This window comes from Eptesicus fuscus, chromosome 18, assembly GCF_027574615.1.
Source record: "Eptesicus fuscus isolate TK198812 chromosome 18, DD_ASM_mEF_20220401, whole genome shotgun sequence".
NCBI lineage: Eukaryota > Metazoa > Chordata > Mammalia > Chiroptera > Vespertilionidae > Eptesicus > Eptesicus fuscus.
In genome coordinates, this window is record NC_072490.1 from 17,401,225 (window position 1) to 17,425,124 (window position 23,900).

Here is a 23,900-nt window from a genome sequence, read left to right on the forward strand (position 1 = left end):
ATTCTAATATAATATGTCAGTACCTGAATAAACAAAACAAGTTACATCTTTATTCTTTTTCAAACAAAAGGAGAGTTGCAAGGAGATGCATTCCTTCTCCCAACTCAGAAATGAGTCAGCTCTGCTCCTCCCCAGAGGATCTCCCTTGGTAGGGAGCCTCAATCCTTACTCTTGAGTAGCTGGCATGTTTAGGAGGTTAAGAGCCTGCTCTCTGGAATCACAGGACACTCTTGAGTCTTTGTCTGCCACTGTTTGACTGTGTAACTTTGGACTAGCTTTTTAATTTCATTAAATTTCAAATACCCTATCCATAAAATTGGATACCATTATTACTAAATTACAGTTGTTGTGAGAAATAAATTAAAAGATAATAAGAAATGTACTTGCAACAATGCCTGGAATGTAGGTACAATACAAACATTAAGGATTGTTATTATAATTACTATAGGCCAGTGCACAAAATTCGTGCAAGGGGCTCAGCCCTCGCCAGGCCCGGCTTCTTCCGGAAGGTCATCCAGACGGTTGTTCTGCTGTTCGGTCTAATTAGCATATTAGCTCTTTATTATATAGATTATTATTCCAGTTCTGAAATCCAGTTTTCCAATCTTATATGGCAAAATTTCTGGATACCCCACTGACACAGAAAATCAGCTAGCTAAACCTTTCAATGGGCTTCCTTGGTTAGAACAGTTTTCAAACTACAGTCCATTGGCCAAATGTGCTCCTCCCCTCCCTGCAAGCAAAATCCTGCCACACCCATTCATTTGCATAGGGCCTGTGGCTGCCTTTGCACTACCAGGGCAGAGCTGAGAAGTTGCAGCTGAGAATTGAGACATTTATCCACCAACTCTCATTCTTCAGAAGCTGGTTGAGCCTCTAGGGAATTTGCACTCTTTCCCATCCCAACACTTCCAGCCAATGGAGATGAATGAGATCTGCTGGCTTTAGAGAAAGCCTCAAGGTGGAAAAGTAGAAGTACCACCAGCACTTGGGGTGAAATGTTGGAAGTAAACACAAAAATTTTCTATTATAGCTGCAGGTGGAATAAGGTGGCGTGGCTTGTATCACCAAGTTCTGTTCTACTTCCTAAGAACCCTTATGTCCATGAATCACTAGGTACCGCCTGCTGGAAACTGACCATTGTCTCACTAATAGAAAAGATGTAAAAGGCTGGTCAACCTTGAAGCTCTGAAAGGTCAGAGCCAACCACTCCCTATCTAATTGAGACAATGGTAACTGAGGCAACTTCCCCATCTTGTAATCATGTAAATCCTTACTGATATGATAATCAGCTTATTACCTGCCTAAGGGCTATGGGTGTATCCCAAACCTGCTTAAGGGTAATGGGTGTATCCCATAGTCTCAATAAAAGGGATAGCAAGGCCAGAGCCTATCGGTAGTCCTCCCACTAGAGGTGGACTCCCGCCTGGCCCCCCATTTACCCAAATTAACTCTTTCCAGTCTCTTTTCATTTTGATTGCAGCCTTCTCCAGAAACCGGACCTGAACTGGAACCCTGAAACACACGGGATGTGAAAGGGGCTCCCACAACTGCCATCAATACAAAAGGAATAAGAAATGCCAAACCAATTTCACTTCCTTCTTTCAGAATTTCAGTATAGATAATATGAAGGGAGCTAGATAGGTAAAGAGTAAATAGATCATTGCTAGCTGATTGCTATATTCAAAGAATGTTGATCAATCATACAAATTTCATTATATAAGTACTAGAGGCCCAGTGAATGAAATTCGTGCATGGTGTGTGTGTGTGTGGGGGGCCTCCCTTAGCCTGGCCTGCAACCTCTCCAATCAGGGACCCCTGCGGGGATAGCCAGCAGTCGGACATCCCTCTCATAATCCGGAACCACTGGCTCCTAACCGCTCGCCTGCCTGCTTGCCTGATCGCCCCCTAACTGCCCCCCTGCCAGCCTGGTAGCCCCACAACTGCCCCCCTGCTGGCCTGGCCGCCCCACAACTGCCCCCCTGCCGACCTGGCCACCCCACAACTGCCCCCCTGCTGGCCTGCCTGGTCACCCCCTATCTGCCTCCCTGCTGGCCTGGTCGTCCCGTCTCGAAAGAAGTCAGGCGTCCAGAGGCTGTCCAGTCACCCAGTCTAATTAGCATATTACCCTTTTATTAGTATAGATTCCTTTCCTATATATTACATGGAAATGGTGTGTCTGGAGTTGTAGCGTGCAGCAACCTTACCTAGCATAGAGCAGCTATTCACCAAATGTTTTGGAAAGAGACAAGAGCAAGTGAAATATCATGAAGAGTTGTTTGATCTAAAGTATTAGAAAAACTTAGATCAGTCCTTTGCACATGGGGATTGTTTTGCCCCTCAGGACACATTTTGGCAATGTCTAGAGACATCTTTGGTTGTCACAACTGGGGAAGGGGCTGCTATTACAATCTAGTGGGTAGATTGTAATAGCATCCTACAATGTAAAGGACAACTCCCCTCTCCCCAACAAAGAATTAGCCAGCCTCAAATATCAGTAGTGGCAAAACTGAGAAACCCTGACACAGTTATAAAAGTATATGCATTTATAGAAACATAGTATTTCTCCACTTCATAAAGTTTGTTTATAACATTAAAAATCAATGTTTAATCACAAATGATTTGTCTGTCCTACATGCCAGCAATGCAAAGTGTTGCATTAGTACCACCAAAACCAAAGGAATTGGTGAGTCCAATACGTCTTTTCTCAGTTTTCCATTCCTGTGCCTTCAGTGGAACATAATTGAGATCAAATTCTGGTTCTGTATAATCCAGGTTTAAAGTAGGTGGTAGTTGTTGATAATAACAAGCCAGAGCAGTGAATGCTGCCTCAACCGCCCCTGCAGCTCCCAGCAGATGTCCCGTGGCTCCTTTAGTTGAGGAAACGGCGAGGGCATGTGCATGGTCTTTGAAAAGATGTTTGATAGCTTTGTTTTCAGCAGCATCTCCTAGGGGTGTGGAAGTAGCATGTGCATTGACATAGGATATCTCTTCGGGCTGTACATTTGCATCCTTTACAGCAGCAACCATACATCTAGTAAAATAACAAAAGAAATTTATCAGAACTAAGTTTAATTTTTAACATGCGATTCATTATCTATATGGCTTAAATGAAAGAAATATCCAAGTACACTGAATGAAAATAATTCCTTGTCTAATAACAGAACCCCATGTTAGATTAACATGTGAGTTAGCATGCCATCTGCTTGGGAATAATGAGTCACCCCCAGTACCTAGGACTGATTCATCACCAAGAAATAAACATATAAGCCTATCAATTATATAATCTCTAACAAAATATATTTACATTTATCTGAAATTACTTTTTCCCTTGAGGAAAAAAAACAACACATTGATTCCAATTTTTGTAAGGATTTTCAAATATTTTCAAATACTTGAAACATGTTAAAGCAAAAAACACTTTGTTTAGTCTAAAATGAAACAACAGAGATACCATACACTAAGGCCAGACAGTACAATTTCCCCTCACTTAACACTCCAATAAAATGTCTTACTTGAATAAATATTTTGAATGAAAAGAAAAAAAAACAGTCTTTACCTTAAAGCACCTTCTCCTTCAGAGTCGGGCGCAGTAATGTGACCAGCATCACCTGAGAGTCCATAGCCCAAAATTTCTGCATAGATCCGGGCTCCTCTTTGAACAGCATGTTCATGTTCTTCCAGCACCAGCACAGCTGCACCTTCTCCCATTACAAAACCATCTCTCTTCGGATGAAATGGTCGACATGCCAACTTAGGATCAGGGTTTGTGCTCAGAGCACGGGCTCTGGCAAACCCAGCAAGAGATAAAGGGCTAATGCAGGAATCTGTACCTCCAGCCACCATCACATCAGCATCACCATGGGCTATAAATCTGAAAGAGTCTCCCACAGCATGAGCTCCTGTGGTACAGGCTGTAGATACTGCATGGTTGGGGCCCCTGAGTTTATAGCGAATGCTGACCTGGCCTGCTGCCATGTTGACCAGAATCTTAGGGACAAAGAATGGGCTGACTTTATTGTAACCTTTGGTCTGAAACATCAAAGCCGTTTCAGAAACAACTTCAAGAGGAACCATTCCCATGCCAATTGCAACACCCGTAGCCACTTGATCAGCTTCTGACTGAGGATGCCAGCCAGAGTCTTTCATGGCTAACTCTGCAGCCCCAATGGCCATAATGGTGGGGGAAGACATGGACTTGATATCTGATTTGGACACAAAGTTTTGTTCATTGAACTGACCTTCATCACAACCTCTTGGCACAAAAGCAGCAACACTGCAAGGGATACTCTTATATTCTTCACCAACCAGTGAAATAATCCCACTCTCTCCTCGGATCAGACGGTCCCACACCAGTTGAGTTCCAACACCAAGAGGAGTCACTAAACCAATACCTGTAATGACAACCCGCCTGTGCAATCTGGATGTTGGCACAGTTCCAAAAAACCTCCTTTTATTTCTTATTAATCGGTGGCATAATCCTGAATGTAGAAGGTGAGCATCTGTGATTTTTATGATATTCTGCAAGCAGTTTGAAAACATGGTTGAGATTCAGATGATCAGAAACACTCTCCAGTAACAGAGCAGAACAGGCCCAGAAGGCACTATTGTTTCAATAGCTTAAAGGCCAAAGAAACAATATCCAAGGTGTTCTTTCAGGTGCTTGGTGTGAGCTGTTAATGAGCACAGGGAAAATAATATTACATCATTTTAATTTTTAAATACATTTCTTTAAAATTTCGGAGAGGAAGGGAGGAGAGAGAAACATCAATGATGAGAATCATTGATCGGCTGCCTCCTGCATGCCCCCTACTGGGGATCGAGCCCACAGCCCAGGCATGTGCCCTTGGCCGGAATGAACCTGGGACCCTGGGACCCTTCAGTCCGCAGGTGGACGCTCTATCCACTGAGCCAAGCCGGCTAGGGCTACATCATTTTAATTTATGCCGATCACCAGACCACCTGTTTTGACTTAACTTTCTTTTTGGTCTGTAAGTATCCCCAGAGATTACAAGACAAAGAGGTAAAGTGATGATTCATTCAACCCTCCTAAGTAGAATCACACACTGAAAAATATGAAGGTACTCTGAGTCTGATAGGGGCTGCAGGAAGCATACTTTTTTCAGGATCACCTAGCCTTATTCTAAATAGCATTTCTGGTGTCAGTGGCACTAAACACATTTCAGGGCCTGTTCTTTGAGGTGGGAGTAAGTGGACTTTATTGATCTTCAAAACGTGGAGATAACCAGAGTTTCTGGGACTGCGAAGGCCCTGGGCGGGGAGTAAAGGGGTGTAGCCAATCCTCCGCACCGCGTCCCAAGCACCGCACACACCCGAAGAAAGCAGGAGAGAGGAAAAGAAGTAATTAGACTCCCCTCTCACGAGCTAATCCCGACCCGATTTGGTGGGGGACGGGAGAAATAACAGGACAACCCAGCAGCCAATACCTTCCACTAGTCTCCTGGCGACTCGTGCAGCCGACGTCCTGGGCGACAATGCGCGCGTGCGCACGCGCGTTCACGTAAATCCGCGCACGCGCGTTCACGTAAGCCGGCGCACGCGCGTTCACGTAAGCCCGCGCACGCGCGTAAGGATGCATGCCTTTGTCCGAGTCCGCTCCAGCGGGCGTCCTTCCCCCGCGTCACCTTGGCGGAGGTCAGACTGTGCGAGGGGCCGGTGTCTGGTGCCCTTGCAGAATCTCCTCTCCTGCAAGCTCAGGGATTCGAAGTAGATCTAGAAGGCGCCTCTAACGTGATTCTGGCCGTCACAACGGGGTTTTCTCTGTTATCTTTGTAATGATAAAGCTCACATAATCCCCTGTTGGGGAAGAAACACCATCACACTCTACTGGAATCCTAGAGAAGAAGGAAATTACTGTAGCCTTAAAGGTATTAATGTGCCTCCCAGAGTTACTTATAATAGTACAGTAAAACTAACCAAAATGCCCAGTACTAGGAAATTGGTTGTGTATTTTGTAGGTACATCTAAGTGTTGTGCAGCTATTTAAAATAATTTTATAAATGAATATTAATACGAAAAGATACTAAAACTATGTTAGGAGATTCAAGTTACAAAAAAGTGTATACCCATTTTTTCAAGTTTTTTAAAGATATGCAAGGATGTACAATGATTGTGATATTATTCCCCCTCCTTTTATTTTTGTTTAGCCTTTTTAACTGTGTTTTCCACAATAAATCATGCTGTTGTGATAATGCAGTTATTTTTACGTTTGGGGAAAAATTGTTGCTGGATCTAGAGCAGTGCTCAAAATATAACACCCAATATCTGACAAAAAAACAGAGACAACAGAAGAATGTACAAGTTTATTTCTAAGTGTCTGGAAAATGCAATATCTTTATTTGCTCAGAGCTGGCTATGAATCTGTGAATAGAAAATATAATTTGAAAATATTTTAAAAGGGAAGAAATCATCAAAGTAGCATTTAGATAACCATCTCTATTGCTCACATGCCCTCACAGGTGTGAGCTTTAATCCTCTTTAGATAAAGGATTGACTATATAATCCGCATCTGAACCTCTCAACAATTTTGCTTTTTTCTGGGCACTTTTTATAATGTTCACCTAAGGATATGGTTTTATTGATTTTAGAAAGAAGGCAGAGAGAAATATCGATTGGTTGCCCCACAGACGTGCCCAGACCAGGGATTGAACCCAAAACCTAGGTATATGCCCTGACCTGGAATCAAACCCGAAACCATTTAGTGAATGGGACCATGCTCCAACTAACTGAGCCACCCAGCCAGGGTTGGGCAAGGTCTCTTGAAGTGATTGCTTCCAACTAGAGTATTGTTCACTGAAACCCAGCATGGCCTTAAGTCATACTTGATCCAGTGCCCCTTCAGTCACTTCTTAGTCACACTATTCAATGACAATACAGTTACTTTAAGAGTAGTTATAAAATAACTTAAAACTCGTTGATAATAAGTACCCAAACTTCCTCTCTTTTCAGTGTAGTATATTTTAAAGTCATTGTGAAAAGACCTTCAATATTTTCTTTAAAGCCAAAGTCACATGAAACATAGTTTTAATGTGCTCTTATTTATTTTTATAATATCACAAAATTATCTTGGATAAGAAGTGACAAATCAATTAATATCCTTTGGGGGGGGGAGGTAAAACACACACAAAAAAAGAAAAGTAAAACCACAAAACGTCATTGCATTTTTAATTCTACCTCTGATCTCCTTTCCTTCGTTTGGATAGGGGTGGAAAGTTTATGATATTTTAATAGCTACATATGATTTAGTGCTATATTCCTCACTATATAACACCATGGTGTTTTCCTGCATCAAAATCTTCAAAAGTGCTCCACTTACCATCGTCTCTGGGTTCAGACTTCTTAGGTTTACTTAAACATTTTGTAATCATAATTCAAACTATCTTTCCATATAGGTCCCATTATCTATTAAATAGATTTCCATCCAGCAAAACTGATCTCACTATCTTTGGGTTTACTTTAGCTTTTCTTTTTTCATCTTTGTACTTTATCTTCAACGTTCATATTTCTCCTACTTGTGCTGGAAGCTGGCATACAAAAATGAGCAGGACATGTTCTTACTTTCGAGAAGTTTATAGTCAAGAGGGAGACAGCCATAGAAGCATATGTGCAAACCACTGAAACAGGTGCTATCATAGAAGAATGGAATTATTATAATAACAAAGAGGGGACAAGTGCATCAATGCTACCTCCCAAGTTCAGGAAAGGCTTCAAAAAAGTCATCCTTGAGCTGCATCTTGAAAACGAGTAAATGTTTGACTAGTAAATTGTGTGGGAAATAGCATCCAGATAGGTGGAGTAGAACTAAGGCCTGGAGACATGGTTATCTGCCATGGTTATCTGTAGTTCAATTCGGCCAATACTGGATTTGAGATATGGGACAAAACAACAGTACAGTAAAGGAGAAGAAAAGGAGGGGCCAATCAAAAAGTCTCATGTGTCTTGCTGAGGTTCTGGATTACAGCCTGAAGGTCAGAGATGATAGACTGGCAGTTCTGGTCTAATTTGTACTGCAATCCGTTATTGAATCTAAATTTCTCTAGGAAAGATGCAGTGAACTTACTCCCTTCACCAGGGTCTCTGTTACTCCTTTTTGTCTTGAACAAAGCCACTTCATACATGCCAATTCCTGAAAGGCTTCAACTCCTCTCTTGCTGATGGTCTTTTTTTTTTTTTTTAAATATATTTTATTGATTTGTTTTACAGAGAGGAAGGGAGAGAGATAGAGAATTAGAGACATCGATGAAAGAGAAACACCTATCAGCTGCCTCCCGCACACCTCCCCACTGGGGATGTGCCCACAACCAAGGTACATGCCCTTGACCAGAATCGAACCTGGGACCCCTCAGTCCACAGGCCAACGCTCTATCTACTGAGCCAAACCGGTTAGGGCTTGCTGATGGTCTTTATTGAGTTCAGCATTTTCTTTTTTATGACAAAACCCATCATGGGGAAAATGTAATGGTGTGGGTTTTTGGTGGTGTTTTTTTTTTTCTATTCCATTTAAGAATAGTGCCACCATGTGTCAATTCTAAAGATGGTGCTTTAAAGCTAGAATCTGGAAAAAAATTCATTATTTCTGAGGAAAAGAAAACCAAGTCAAAGAATGGAAGATCAAAGCTGAATTAATATTAGAACATCCTAATTGTTGGAAGCAATGGTGGGTATAAAGAGATTAAGGGTAGTTTCAAATTTTCAATTTTAGTTCTAAAGGAAACTAAAAAAATCAAGATGTTTTCCACTTGACTTAAGTGGAAGAAGCAGACAGGGAAAAAGAATGAGTCAAAGAACCTTGTAATAAATTACCTTAATACCTTTCTAAATGGTGGTGTCCAAGAGAAACTGTAATTACTCAAGAATTTTAACAGAAGTATTGGTAAAGAGTAATTTAAAGGATTCAAATTTCAGGTGATTTAAAATAAACAATAAATTACTTAATTACCCTTGAAATGATCATTTCTATGATTTTGTGGACTGTATGTTATTATCACTGTATTAAGTCTATGGCATTGGTTTTCACACTGTGGTTGCATATTCCCCACAAAAGTACTGTACAGCCATTATCTCTGTCAAAGGGATGGCTAAAGTGATGGTATTCTATCCCTCACATACAACACACACACACCACACTCCTTCAATTCCAGAGCACACCACTTTGGTGTTTTGTATATACTGGGTTTCCTCCTACGATTTTTTAAAAAAGTGTTTTCCTTTTAAAAAAAAATAAATCATAAATACTATATAGTATTTAATAACCTTATACAATTATTATACAACTTCTCTTAAGAAAAATTAAGAGGAATATAATTTGTGGTAGAAACAGCTAGTTATAACCCAGTCCCTCAAACTTCCATCTTTATTATAGAGTGCTGGGCAGTACCTGTCCAGACAGGGACTACATTTCCCAGCCTGCCCTCCTTTTATCTAGATGGGGCTTGATTTTGGCCAACAACATGCTAGACAAAAGCTGTGTGTCATTTCTGAGACCCTGTGGTTAAGCAGGTGGCTTTTTTTCTGCCCAGCCATTAACTAAATGCAGAAGTCTCTGTAAATCTATGGCAGAAGTTAGCAAACGACAGGTCAAATCCGGCAAGCTACTTGTTTGTGTAAACAGAGTTTCATTGGAAACAGCCAAGCCCATACATTTTAAAGTCATGTCTATGGAACTACAACTGCAAGGACAGAGTGCAATAGTTGAAACAGAGACTATGGCCACAAAGCCTTAAACACTGACTGACTATCTGGCCCTTTACAAAAAATATTTGTTGACATCCCTTCTATGGGATGGAAGGAGCCTGGGTCCCTGAATCATTATATGGAAGAAAGCTGCTCCCCCCCCCCCACCCCACCCCCAGACTAATGACACCTGTATTATTAAACAGTTATGTGAGCAAGACATTTCTCTTGTGTTAAATCACTGAAAATTTTAGTTATAGCAGCTAGCAAGATACTACCAGTTAAACACACTATCCTTGGAAGCTAGTCCAAAACACATATTAAAAACTTCTCACAAATATCTGGCAGATGAAGGGTAATTGAAGTAGATGGCGTAGCCTGGGCCTTGCTCATAGATACTGGAAGACATTTTGAAATTTTAAAAGCAAACAAAAGATAAGTATGAAAAACATTTAAAGAAGTTACTTAGGCAAGTAGCTTCTCTTAAAAACATAAGGTCAAGACAAATATTTGTTGAGGTTAGGAAAGGAATTTCTGCAGAGAAAGAAAAACAATTTTAAGAGCATTAGTAAGGCAGAGAGAGAATGGATTATAGAGGTTAGGATTCATCTTCTAAAAGGAATAATGGATACAGATCACATGACCAACCTGCAAAACAAAGTCACAAAATAATACCCTTACTATATGAGATGTATATTTTATCTTTCCTCTCCCCGTTTCTATTCTATTGTGTTCTTATTGTGTGTGTTTTATGCTGGTCACACAGAAGGTAAATTGAGCCTACAAAACACTATATTGCAACCTGAGGTCTGACAAGCACATCTTTAAAAAGCCATCATATTATTTGCGCTGGGACTTAGGTATGACATTTTCAGTCATTCATCTAATTCTAGAAATAACTGCTATACCAGAAACCCAGCCGAGTTTTAAAGCTACTGTGTTGTTTTTGAACCTTTGTTGCGCCTTCCCCAGGTGTCTCACCGCCTCTGTCCAGGAAGGCCGGACAGTCTTTGAGAAGGAAGCTGTAAGACTGTTTTATTTTGGGGAAAGCGGTGGTTGGAGGTATAGGGCGTTTCCCCACTTCCTGGTTGGATCGATTTAAGTTGAGCACCACCAGGCACCCTTGTCAGTCCTTCAAAGTCCCCGCCACCCACCCTTTCTGGTCCACAACCAGGCCCCTGCCCTCCTGGTCAAAACCCCGGACCCTTTGGGGAACATCCCCCATCCCACCAAGCCAAGCACCCTGCCCCTCCCATCAGGCGCCCGAGATCCCCTAGTCTCCCTCCCAGTCAAGCCCAGCCCCTCCCGACCAAGACCCGCCCCTCTTGGCGGAACCCCCAGTCTCTACAGAAGAGTCCCCTCCTGGCCCGCCCGTGGATCCCGCCACCCTCCCACCTGGCCTCGGCTTCCCCCTCCCGACCAAGACTCGCCCTTGCCATCAGGCCCTCACCCCTCACCTTCAGGCGACCCGCCCTTCCTATCAAACCCTCCTTCTCCCTCTCGAGGCGGCCCTCACCCCCCGCCCCACTCCTATCAGGCCCTCCCCCTCCCCCTCCAGGCGACCCCCCACCCCTCCCATCAGGCCCTCGCCCTCCCCCTCCAGGCGACCCCCCACCCCTCCCATCAGGCCCTCGCCCTCCCCATCCAGGCGACCCCCCACCCCTCCCATCAGGCCCTCGCCCTCCCCCTCCCCTTCCAGGCGACCCCCCTGTCCCTCCCATCAGGCCCTCGCCCTCCCCTCCAGGCGAGTCCTCCGCCCCTCCCATCAGGCCCTCGCGCCCCCACCTCCCGCCAGCAGCGCCCCCCCCCCCACGCCCTCCCCGCCGCAGGGGCGGCCGCGCGCTCGGCGCGTGCTCAGTGCGGGACGCGGCGCGCAGGGGGCGGTGACGCCGGGCGCTCAAGCATGGCGGCGGCGGCGGCGCTGGGCAGCTCCTCGGCCTCCGCGTCCCCGGCCGTGGCCGAGCTCTGCCAGAACACCCCGGAGACCTTTCTGGAGGCCTCCAAGCTGTTGCTCACCTACGCGGACAACATCCTCAGGTTGCCGGCGGCGGCGGCGGCGGGGTCTGACAGGGCTGCGGGGACGGGAGGGGCGCGGCGCCAGCTCGGCCTGGGTTTGGGGGCGCCCGCCCCGGCCCCGGAGGGCGGCGAGGCCAAGGCGGGCCGGGGGTCTGGCTCCGGCTCCGTGTGGCAGCCCGCGGAGCAGGGGCCTGGAGATCCGGCCAGGCCCCACCCCCGCCCGGGAAGAGGAAGTTTCTTTGCGCTCGTAACTCGGCACGAGAGGTCCGGGTGCTCGGGGCGAGCTGGAGGGCCCGCGGGTAGGGCAGGGCGAGCGAGTGGGGAAGGCGGGCCCGCAGACACCTGCCTCGGATCCGCTGCTTGAGCGGTTTCACAGGACAGGACAGAAACCCGACAGCCTTTCCTTCCCACTGCCTGGATTCTGACCGAGCCGGATTCCTTCCATTTCCCCAAATGCTTGTCACACGTTAGTCGCTGACAAAATGTTTTCCTCCTAACATTTTGTGATTATATTAAGCACAATACTGAATTAGTGGTTTTTTTTAAAAAAAACCTTCTATGGTGTGTGTGTTTTTTTTTCTGCCCAATTTTGTTGAGTGAACCATTATTAGCCACATTATTCTAAAGTTACCATTTTCATGTTAACATCTGGATTCCACTTTCACAATGACTCTTTAAATACCAAATTGGTGAAGATAACCACCCTGGATAAGAGTAACTTGTTTCATTCTCCTGTGAGCGAAAGCACAGCTCCAGATCTCCATGGGACCTTGCAGATTTGGGGAATTGGGAGGCAAGTTTGATTCCTCATTTGGAATCATGAGCACCTCAGCTCTTCGATCAGATGGCTGTGTCCTCAGCCGGGACCTGGTGTGCAGGGGAGGGAAGTGGAACCAGCTTAGAGGAGCTCCAGGTACCAGGGGCCTTAGCGTGTTGCCTCATTTATGAGGTCAGGATGGTTATCTAGGTTCTCTGTGCCCCCTCGGCCCCTGGAGCACTTGATCTTCTAAGTGGTGGGTAGATTGGCATGAAGTCTAAAAGGAAATCCCTGTTAATTTCAGGGTATAGATGTTATGTGACATTAGCTGCAAGTGCAGTGTTTTAACCCGTGGCAATTAACAATAGTGGTCATACAGGTAACATTAATGACTTAAAAGTAAATTAAAGGAAAAACATAGTGAGCCCTTATTATGTGCCAGATGGGGACATGGGCTGCAGCCTGTGCACTGTACACAGCTACACAATTGGGACCACCTTCCTCCTCTGTGACCCCTTTCTCAACTTATCTTCACCCTAAGGGGCCTAACAGCTCTTCAGAGCGCCAGGATGCCAGTGGACTCTGCACGAATGAACTCATAGGTTGACTTCTCCAGGGCCCATCCGCTGGGACCTCCCATGTGGAAAGCCGCCAAACTATTTAAAACCCTCTATTCAGAAAAGGGAAGTGGCCCTGTAATGAGGATTTACTTCTGCTTTCAATGCAATGAAACCCAAAAATTCTAAGATTAAGGTGTTTTGAGGAGGGAAATCCTTTGCATGCAAATGTCTTGGCATCATAATCATCATTATGAATGTTTACCGGACTCACAGAAGAAACTGGCATGCTGTCAGTTCATGTTACAGCCTTTCACTGGCTTGTGTTTCTGAACTTAAAAAGTGTTTATCTGAAAAGGGAATTAGGAGTTTGGAACTAATATAACAGGAGATGGTATGAAAAACTACCCATTTTAGTTTGTCATAAGTAATAGTATTAGTCTCTGCCCTCATATTCTTAGAATTTAAACTATTTCAGGTATGGGTGTGGAGGGGTGGGGACCATCCTTTTATCTTTCAAGTTCAATGACCTGCTAACCTCTTTATTTTATTTTCTTTTTTTTAACATATGGTTTTATTGATTTCGGAGAGGAAAAGAGAGGGAGAGACAGAAACATCAATGATGAGAATCATTCCCCAACTGCCTCCTGCAACCCCCTACTGGGGTCTGAGCCTTACAACCCAGGAATGTGACCTGACCAAGAACCGAACCATGACCTCCTGGTCCAAAGGTCAATGCTCAGCCACTGAGCAACACCAGCCAAGCTGTATGCAAATTATTTCCTGCTAACCTCTTTAGAAAGCTTCAGATTTATTCTCTATTTCTAGCCACACTACATTACAGATTTGCTTATCTAACTTATTTGAGGGTTGAGAACACTAAGGTTTTCTGTTCTTGTTGCTGTTTGGGGGAACCTATTAATGTTAGGGATAAGGCTCTGTATAAGCGGTGTCTTGATATCCCTTGCTCCTACCCCAGGGTCTGACATAGTATTTTATAGAATGAGAGCTGAAATGAAAATTTCATTAGCAGAATTTTTTTTTTGTTTTCACAGCAATACTTGTCACTATATACAAGTGAAAATAATACTTTTGGTTAAGTTTTAAATTTCTGTTTTGGATGGTGTTTTTCCTATTTCCCAACTGAGTCATAAAGCTAATGAAATTGCAGAATAGAATCATGCTAATTTGCATGCACAATAGGCCATGGATTTGAACCTTTTACCTTTTTTTCAGTTCACTGACTTCTAGATAAAGATGATCTGTGTTCAGTGATACCTACTTTTTCAAAAATCTATAATAGATTCACTGGCATTCCTCATGGTTTTCTAAGATAATTTGTTGTTTTTTAAAATTTAGATTTTTCCACTGATTTCCTTATCAAACTTTACGTAGTTATTGCTTATGAAAGCACCTATATGATTGGGAAACAAGAATGGAAAGTGGTTTTTTTCTTTCAAATAAAATAAATATGTTTGGGAGAAAGACACAGGTATAGAAAATAGCCACAGCATAAAATCTAGAGAACAGTTTCCATGACAGTGCTTCTCACTTACATGTTTATGTGAGGAGACAGCAGAGGGACCTAACACAGAACAGTTTTGAGAACAGAAGTTTGATGAGTCCAGTTGATGGAGTAGCAGAGAACTTGTACTTGACATGATAGGCAAGACAAAGTGATTAGTTTCTAGACTGAACGAGAAGCATATGAAGGAGCTTTGTAGAAGCTATTGCAGTAATCATAAGCGTAAACGTGGATAGACTGGAGAGAGAAGTATTATAAGCAAGGATGGCCAATTTTGGATGACTGAATGCAAGAACTGGTAATGTGAGGAGACATCAAAATAACTTCAGATTTCTAATCTAGGTTACTCTCAACACCTTGAGAGAAAGTAGTTAAATGAGGATTGGAAAGTTTGTTGCCATCTTGCCTGGTGGAGAATATGTAAGGTTTGTGATCAGGCTGGTGCAATGGTCGGCAAACTCATTAGTCAACAGAGCCAAATATCAACAGTACGACGATTGAAATTTCTTTTGAGAGCCAAATTTTTTAAACTTAAACTATATAGGTAGGTTCATTGTTATTAACTTAATTAGGGCACTCCTAAGCTGGCCTTTGCTAAAAACTCAAGGGGCCAAAGAGCCACATGTGGCTCGAGAGCCGCAGTTTGCCGACCACTGGGCTGGTGGGTTTAAATCCCCAGTCAACCATTTTGTAAAAATGTGATTATAGGCAATTTATGTAAACTCTCACCTACTTTTTGGAATTTTGCAAAAGGTAGACATAAATGACTTGGCTCATGTTATCTGTCAGTTTTTCATGTTAAACAAGCTAGATTACGTGTATGTTTCCCTTGTGGTCAGCTAGAGAATTGTAGAGTTAAAGCCAGATTTGGTTCCCACATGGTTCTAAGGCAGATAAATGTTTTTGAAAATCTACGTGTATCTCAGAATAACAAATTTTCAGAAGGACTAGAAATAATTTTTTAAGTGACCTACAAAGCAACTTTTGTGATTAGTAATGACTAAGTTTCCATTTATGTGAACCCTTTCTGGTATTTTGCATTCCAAAGAGGAAGAGGGCTGGTAAATGACCAGATATATTTAATTCTCAGTGTTTCTGAAATAGAGAAAAACATTTTTTCTTTTTTCTTATCTGCTCTTCAGTGTGAAGCCTATTGTTAACATCTTAAAATCTTAAAATATAGTAGACTAGTGGCCCAGTGCGCGAATTCATGCACATTGAAAGGAAATTAATTAGAAGAAATATTTTAATATCGCTATTTGCACTTTCTCTATAATAGAAGTGTCAACCAAATTCACGATTGACAATGACAGATGGAAACACGCGTGTGATTGGTGCCAGCAAGAGCTTTATATGTATCGCGCATGCGTGAGTCAACTTAGCCTTTTATAGATATAGAATAAACTTGCTTAATTAGACCTGCTTTCTGATTTAGCTAAGCTTTTTCCAGCCCAGTGAAGCACCCCAACTTCTCTTTCAGGTAATTATCAGCAACACAGCAGTAAATAACACGAAGCAGATTATTATTGTAGATCACGCAGGGAGAACAAAGGGTAAAATATTTAACTGCAGCAGTGTTTGACTATATTCTGCGCAGTGAGAAAACCTGAAGTCATTTTCAAGGTCCACCATTTCTTTTTTCGGGCCGCGTTTCTAAGCTTTCTAAATCTCTGTTTTCTGGCTAATGAAAATAGGATTCCACCGAGTCTCCTATCAACCTATTCCAGGACTTCTGTGAGGATCAAATGAGATGAGGCACGGGAAAATGCTTCACAGACGTTTGGTTAAAGTGTGAAATGTTTCCACCTGGCTATAAAGCAAGTTGTGTTCCTGGGCTGAAGAAACTCCAAGAAGGCTAGTCGCTAGGGAGAGGAAGCCAGACGTTGCTATGTGACATCATTATCCGGACAGTTGGACACTTAGCATATTAGCCTTTTATATGTAAGGAGAAAAGCATAACTTTCCTGCCATTGCAATAGTAAAAACAAAGACCTTTTCTTCCCCATAAATTAAACAATTTGGTAGATATTGGGGGTGAGACAACTTGGAAGACACCAGAATACGTTCAAAGTTGTGGTTGAGTGAGGTACCAGAAATTTTGCTCCCTTTCAGGACCCCATTCATTCACCGTCGTCACCTACAACACCCACCCCTAAAAAAACTCATGTAAAGATGCAAAATAGTTGATAACAAGCAAAATAAATATTACAACTTGCAGAGATAGTCAACAGAAATTTTAAAAAAAGAAAGGAATCTGAGAAAAGTCTGCAGAGAAAATTAAGTTAATGGAAGAAGATCAAGCAAAAATAAAGATGATTCTTAGGGATACTTTAGACACTACAGGATTAAGAGACTAGTAATGAGGTCAAGAATAGTAGAAAAGCCCTAGCTGGTTTGGCTCAGTGGATCGAGTGTCAGCCTGCGGACTGAAAGGTCCCAGGTTCGATTCTGTTGAAGGGCACATGCCTGGGTTGCTGGCTTGATCCCCAGTACGGGGCATGCAGGAGGCAGCTGATCAGTGATTCTCTCTCATCATTGATGTTTCTGTCTCTCTCTCTCCCCCTCTCCCTTCCTCTCTGAACTCAATATATATATATATATATATATATATATATATATATATATACACACACACACACACACACACACACACACACACACACATATATAGAATAGTAGACAACCTGGGATGATGCTATAAAGCTAGAGATTCTGAAAGTGTTTGTATGACACTTTTCCAAGGTGGGAAATGGAATTCGATGGATATGAGGTCCGGTGATGTCCATATAACCAAGTTCTCTCAGCCTTTGAGTGCTTCCGGGGCAGACTTTTGGCATCAGTCTAGGCTCAAGACCATGACTGGTCTGCTCAACATATTTAAAAAGAGGAAGATAGGATTTGGGTAACGACATTATACTGTAATTTTTTTTTTGTTATTTGCAATTTGCTTTTAGTGGGAAAACAGATAAATGATATGATAAGTCCATCCATGTTATAAAGATAGAAAATTGCTCACTAGAAACTAAAGAGGAAAACTCTAAACTATACAAAGCCTGTAGCAGAGAAGCTTTATATCAACAGTTAGTTTGAAACGTGTATAAAAATAAGCTATATCAGAACAGTGGTGAAAGTGGAAAGAAAAATTAGAAAATGAAGCCCAGTGAAAGACTTTGATCATGTGAAATCTGGAAGCTATTGAGAAAAGGTAGATTGAAATAGCTCAAGCAGTTTTGCAGCGGTAGAATATATCATCCTGGAGGTATTGATGTGTTTATTACATCCTGTTGAAAGTGTTGAAAATCATGGAAAGATGCATAATTTATCTGTAACTAGCTTTGATAATGTAGGATTATTTTTCAGTTTAATGTTTTTTGTTTACATGGTAAGAAAGAAAGGCACACTTGTGATACAGTGTGGCATAGATGCCAAGGATGCTAAACATGTGCTGTGCCCAAGACAGCCTCTCAAAATAAAAGGCCTCAAATGTCAGTAATGCCAAGATTAAGAAACCTTGCACTAAAACACAGAATGAAAGAATAGAATATAGCTTTTTCTTTGAGGTTCTCAACTATGATTCTCAAATGAACTGGAGTGAATAACCATCGTTTGTTGTTTTTTTTAAATTTCCAATCGTGTGAAGCTAACATTTTTATAAAATACAATGAAAATTTCATGGCAACATCAAATTATTATAAAAATTACAGAATATTCTCAATTACTTTACTTCTTGTGAATGGGTTGCAAAGTGTTTGTAGGTTAGCACCAATCTGTGTGGACATTTTGAGAATTTTAGAGATTTTGTCTGAATATTCTGTAATAAATTTGTATAATTTTTGAAATTAAGGAAAAGAGGTTTAGAAACGATTCATATAGTATTTACAATTGGGCAGTAGGGAATTGCTTGATGGAAAAGAAACATGAAATTTGTCAAGTCTTCCACAATTAGAAATTCTTTTGGGGGGTGTTTTTATATCATAATATTCAGAGAGCATGTTTAGTTAGGGCAAAGATAGTCAATCAGTTGCTAGCATCCCCCACCACCACCAGTTTCTTACCCCATGCAGATGGCCTCAAAACTTTTTCCTATGGATCCCTGACATAGCACCAGAATCCTTAATATAATCCTAATGGAAGTCACCACCGTTTAAAAAGAGTTGGTATCAGATGTAAAACCTACTTATCATCCTAAATTATGTTCTGAAGATATTTAGAATATAATAGTGTGATTACCTTAATTTTGTATTTTTTTTAATAGCCTTTCTGATTTATCAAGGTTCTTAACAAACTCAAATCAAAGCTTTTCATATGCCTGTCTCATCACATGTATACTATTCAAAATCTTATTTATGGTAAAAGAAATTCATATCTTCATTTTATGAATTTTTTCTGTGACAAAAATCTATCTTAAGCTGAAGCAGAACTTATAGTAGATACAGCCAGTCATTGTTTAGGAAAGAAAGAAAATCAAGTAACTAAAGGTATACCTAGATTCATGTTTGTCAGAAGTAAAGTCTTTGGGGAACTGTGATCCATTTTATAGCTTCTTAGTTTCTTTTATTCATTTATTTTATAAATGTTTATTAGCCACCATCTATGTGTCACACACCATTCTTTTTTTTATTTTTTATATATATTTTATTGATTTTTTACAGAGAGGAAGGGAGAGGGATAGAGAGTTAGAAACATCGATGAGAGAGAAACATCGATCAGTTGCCTCCTGCACACCTCCTACTGGGGATGTGCCCGCAACCAAGGTACATGCCCTTGACCGGAATCGAACCTTGGACCTTTCAGTCCGAGGCTGACGCTCTATCCACTGAGCCAAACCCGTTTCAGCCATTCTTTCTTTTCTTTTCTTTTTTAAAATATATTTTTATTTATTTCAGAGAGGAAGGGAGAGGGGGAGGGAGAAAGAAACATCAATGATGAGAGAGAATCTGTCTGCCTTCTGCACACCCCCTACTGGGGATCGAGCCCGCAACCTAGGCATGTGCCCCGATGGAGAAGCGAACCATGACCTCCTGGTTCATGGGCCATCACACACCATTCTTAATGATTGAGATTCATCAGAACAAAATAGGCTCTGAGTCAGAGCCTTCTGCTGCCTCTCTGGAGCTAGCTGACAAGGATTTTTTCCCTAGCAACCTAAAAACTCATAAAGGTTTCTAGCTTTAATAGCACAGGATTAAAATATCACATGGATTTCCTATGGCAGCATTAATATTTTCAGCTGTGAAATTAAACACTGAGGTTGTAGAAATGTATGGTGAGGAAAGAATCACAAAATCAGGCACTTTTCCAGACTGTGCTCCCCCTTTCTTTTAAAGTTGGGATTTATCCTACCTTGTAGGAATATAGCTAGTATGAAATGTGAAAAGGAATGCAAAAAACCGTGAAAAATATTAACTATTACATATAACATGTAATCAGACTTTTTTTTTTAATCAGAAACCCTAATGATGAAAAATATAGATCTATCCGGATTGGAAACACAACTTTTTCTACTAGACTCTTGCCCGTCAGAGGAGCCGTTGAATGTTTATTTGAAATGGGCTTTGAGGAGGTAAGTCTGTTAAAGGGTTTCTTCTCAGTTCATGTATGAAGCATGCATTATTGTGTTGATGGATAATTACCTAAATTAGATTAATATTTTTAAAATTAATTGATCATTGGGGAAATCGGTGGGACTAGTTATTTCTTCACCTATTAGATAATTAAAAGTCACAATAAGTATATTGTAAAATCACAGTAAAATATAACAAATCTCCCACAGGGAAAAGTCTCAGTCTGAATTGTGAGGTCAGACATGCAACTCAAGGAAGGACCAAATTCTAGCGCACTTTTGACTTTTAGCAAAAACCTGATTTGTGAGCACACATGAATACAAATAGGGTGCAACCACCTGTCGCAATAAGAAGTGAAAAGATTAAAACAGCTCTAACCGGTTTGGCTCAGTGGATAGAGCGTCGGTCTGCGGACTGAACGGTCCCAGGTTCAATTCCGGTCAAAGGCATGTACCTTGGTTGTGGGCACATTCCTAGTAGGAGGTGTGCAGTGCAGGAAGCAGCTGATCGATGTATCTCTCTCATCGATGTTTCTAACTCTATCCCTCTCTCTTCCTCTCTTTTTTTTAAAAAAATTTTTTTAAAATATATTTTATTGATTTTTTACCGAGAGGAAGAGAGAGGGATAGAGAGTTAGAAACATCGATGAGAGAGAATCATCGATCAGCTGCCTCTTGCACACCCCCTACTGGGGATGTGCCCGCAACCAAGGTACATGCCCTTGACCGGAATCGAACCTGGGACCTTTCAGTCCACAGGCCGACGCTCTATCCACTGAGCCAAACCAGTTTTGGCATCTTCCTCTCTTAAAAAATCAATAAAAAATACTTTTTTTAAAAAAGAAAAGATTAAAACAGAAAAGTTGAATTTAGTTGCCACACATAAGTTCTGTGACAGGAGAAAAGAATCTCAGTCTGTTTTTTGTTGTTGTTTGTTTTTAGGTCAAGAGAAATGTATGATGTTTCTATCTTCTGTCATCTGTGGCATAGTTTAATTTTATGACACAGTGAAAGTAGTAATCAAGATTGTGAATTTTCTTTATGTGAATATGCTTAACTATTTATAGTTTGTGGAATACTGAAAAAAGTTGAACCAGGTTATGGAGACTCAGTTGTCAGTAGCAGTCAGAATTGACCAGGCTGAAGAAATTGTTAAGGTGCTAAGTTTCTATAAGATATACTTTCCTTTCTGCCTCACTGCTTGCCTCCCCAGATTCTGTTTCAGACGTTAGGGATGTATTGGTGAACTAGGTAGATATACATCTTTTCTTACATGAAGCTTGCATTCTAGTAAGTTAGACCAGTGGTCGGCAAACCATGGCTCGCGAGCCACATGCGGCTCTTTGGCCCCTTGAGTGTGGCTCTTCCACAAAATACCACGTGTGGGCGCACACGTACAATGCGATTGAAACTTCGTGGCCCAGGCACAGAAGTCGGTTTTCAGCCTGGGCGAGTCTATTTTGAAGAAGTGGCGTTAGAACACTCAAGAGGCCAAAGAGCCGCATGTGGTTCGCGCGCCGCGGTTTGCCAACCACTGGGTTAGACAGATAGTAGACATGAGGAGTTAGAGGGGACATTTTGGGTTTTCTTGGTGACTGAAAGATATTAATTACCAACATTTAGTGGGCAGGGACCAGGTTTGCTTAACATCTGACAACGAGAATTATTTCAGCAAAAATGCATTGAGAAACAGGTTTGTTAAATACTAGAATTCTCATTGATACCTTAAAATGTTATTGGACCTAGGACATTAAGCCTGTAATGTTTCCCTTTAATGAAAATGTAGTGCTGTTGATTAAACTTGTTTGGTTCAGACTCTCTGGCCATAATCGTGTTCTGTTGGAATTGGTCCTAAAAAGAATGAAGGGAAGGGAGACAAGGCATGAGCAAAATCTCTGTCTTATCAGGGTCTGTCTTATGAGGGCCTCTCTGACCTGTGGACTGAGACATAGTCCCAGATACTTTTCCTGCTATTTTCCATCGCTGTCCATAGGTCAGCTATTCTCTCAGTGCTCCTCCACTAACAACAGTAGGAGATCCAGAGCCTCCATATTTGGATTTAAGCCAGACGTCTGGTTTCTCTTCCCAAACCTCATCATAGATGTGAGGTAGTTCCTTCTAATGTTGGAAAAATCATTGTGTTCCAATTTGTGCCATTTATCATGTAGCTATTCATTACAACTGTAGAAATATTCTCTTTTTGCTCATCCCTTCCAACTGTACAAACGTGGTTTTTGGTCTCTGTTCAGTCTAATTCAGAGTCAGTAATAGCCTAACGATTAAGATCATGCAGTTTGAATCCTTGTTCTGACAGTTCTGTAGCATCAGGCAGGATATTTAACTTCTCTAAGCCTATATAATAAGAGAGGAATATGCTAATTATCCGTTATGCTGTGAGGCATAACGACCGACAGAGTAATGACCGGATCATGGATCTGCAGGAGGGTGGGGCAGCAAACTACAAATGGGCGGCAGAGAGCTACAGGAGGGGGCAGGGGGGCAAGCAAGTGGAAGGTGGAGAGCTACAGGAGTGGGCAGGGCAGCAAGCTATGAGGGGGGAGGAGCTACAGGAGGGCGGGGCAGCGGGTGGAGAGCTACAGGAGGGTGGCAGCAACCTACTGGCACACGGATTCGTGTGCAGGGCTACTAGTTTTCATATAAAAGTGGAGATTAACCTAATGCCTATCTCAGGCTAGTTGTGAGAATTACTTGAATGTGTGTAAAGTACTTAGCACAAGGCTAGAACACATTCTATATAATAAAAGCCTAATATGCTAAGTGTCTGGTCGTCTGTTCAACCAGTTAAAGCGTAATATGCTGATGATATGCTAAGGCTGCTCAACCGCTTGCTATAACGTGCACTGACCACTAGGGGGCAGACAGTCGTTCGGTTGACCAGTTGCTATGACGTGCACTGACCACCAGGGGCAGACGCTCTGACTGGTAGGTTAGCTTGCTGCTGGGGTCCGGCCGATTGGGACTGAGCGAGATGGGCCCGACATACCCTGGAGCCCTCCTGCTGGCCTCTTGCTGGTCAACCTCCCATGTCCCTCCTGGCCCCAATCGTGCCCTCTCGCAATCCGGGGCCCCTCGGGCCATGCCAGGCCAAGGACCTCTAGTAAACACAATAAGTGGAAATAGTCTCTTTTTACAGCTATTATGAGCAATGTATGGAGCTTGCTGGCCTCTTTCAGTTTTTTTTTTAAATTGATTTTCATGTCATTGAGTAATGTTTTGGACAGTTAATTCCTCCAGGTCTGCCATCACCAGGAAAATAAGGTTATTCTCAATTGTGGAGTTTAATTTAAACGCTTACAGTTTACAAGTCTGTCTACTGCACTTTGTAACAACTGTTTTATCTCATTTGCAGTTGGTAGAATTACTGTTGTAACACTGCTTGCTGCTTTTCAACACCTTGAAAATTGAATCTATTTTCATTTAATCTTTTTTCTTGTTTTGTAATTTGCTATTTTACATTGTGAGCTTTGTTATGTTTATTATATCTCAAGCATTCTGATAATATTATGGATATTTATTAAATGAATCACTATATAAATAATTGGATTTTTATTTTTTGATATTTTGTTTTATTTGGACCAGACATATGCTCTTAGTTGGCTAGTGTATATCAACTTTTATTTTTCTGATCCTTTGGATGAGTATTGTTAACAATCCATGATTTTGAATCGACCATTAGGGTGTACTTTGTGTTATTTTGGTGGAATTAATGAAGTCTATATACAGACTTCTAATCATGTAGCTATTCTCTAAAGACTTGGTCTTAGAAGA

The 23,900-nt window shown here is 41.8% G+C and overlaps 2 protein-coding genes across 3 annotated transcripts in view; one reads left to right on the forward strand and one right to left on the reverse strand.

Moving 5' to 3' along the window:
- Window positions 1-2,436: 2,436 nt before the first annotated feature.
- OXSM (3-oxoacyl-ACP synthase, mitochondrial) lies at window positions 2,437-5,502 on the reverse strand. Its single transcript, XM_008153656.3, has 3 exons — window positions 5,448-5,502; window positions 3,560-4,673; window positions 2,437-3,034 (listed from the first exon to the last, which is right to left on the reverse strand). The coding sequence occupies exons 2-3, from the start codon at window positions 4,540-4,542 to the stop codon at window positions 2,632-2,634; spliced, it is 1,386 nt and encodes a 461-aa protein (XP_008151878.2). The 5' UTR covers window positions 4,543-4,673; window positions 5,448-5,502; the 3' UTR covers window positions 2,437-2,631.
- Window positions 5,503-11,568: 6,066 nt separating this feature from the next.
- The window catches only part of NGLY1 (N-glycanase 1), a 43,534-nt gene continuing 31,202 nt past the window's right edge, over window positions 11,569-23,900 (forward strand). For both annotated transcript variants that reach the window (XM_054729460.1, XM_054729461.1), the window contains exons 1-2: window positions 11,569-11,730; window positions 19,997-20,111. In XM_054729460.1, coding sequence (XP_054585435.1) covers window positions 11,597-11,730; window positions 19,997-20,111 — 249 coding nt within the window. In that variant the 5' untranslated portion in view covers window positions 11,569-11,596. The remainder of the gene's footprint in view (window positions 11,731-19,996; window positions 20,112-23,900) is intronic.

Bases quoted from the DNA above. Each gene is read 5' to 3' on its own strand.
- OXSM (XM_008153656.3), bottom strand. From the start codon at position 4,542: ATGTTTTCAAACTGCTTGCAGAATATCATAAAAATCACAGATGCTCAC. The intron at 3,035-3,559 runs GTAAAGACTGTT...TTATTTTACTAG, and splicing joins GAAGGAGAAGGTGCTTTAAG to ATGTATGGTTGCTGCTGTAA.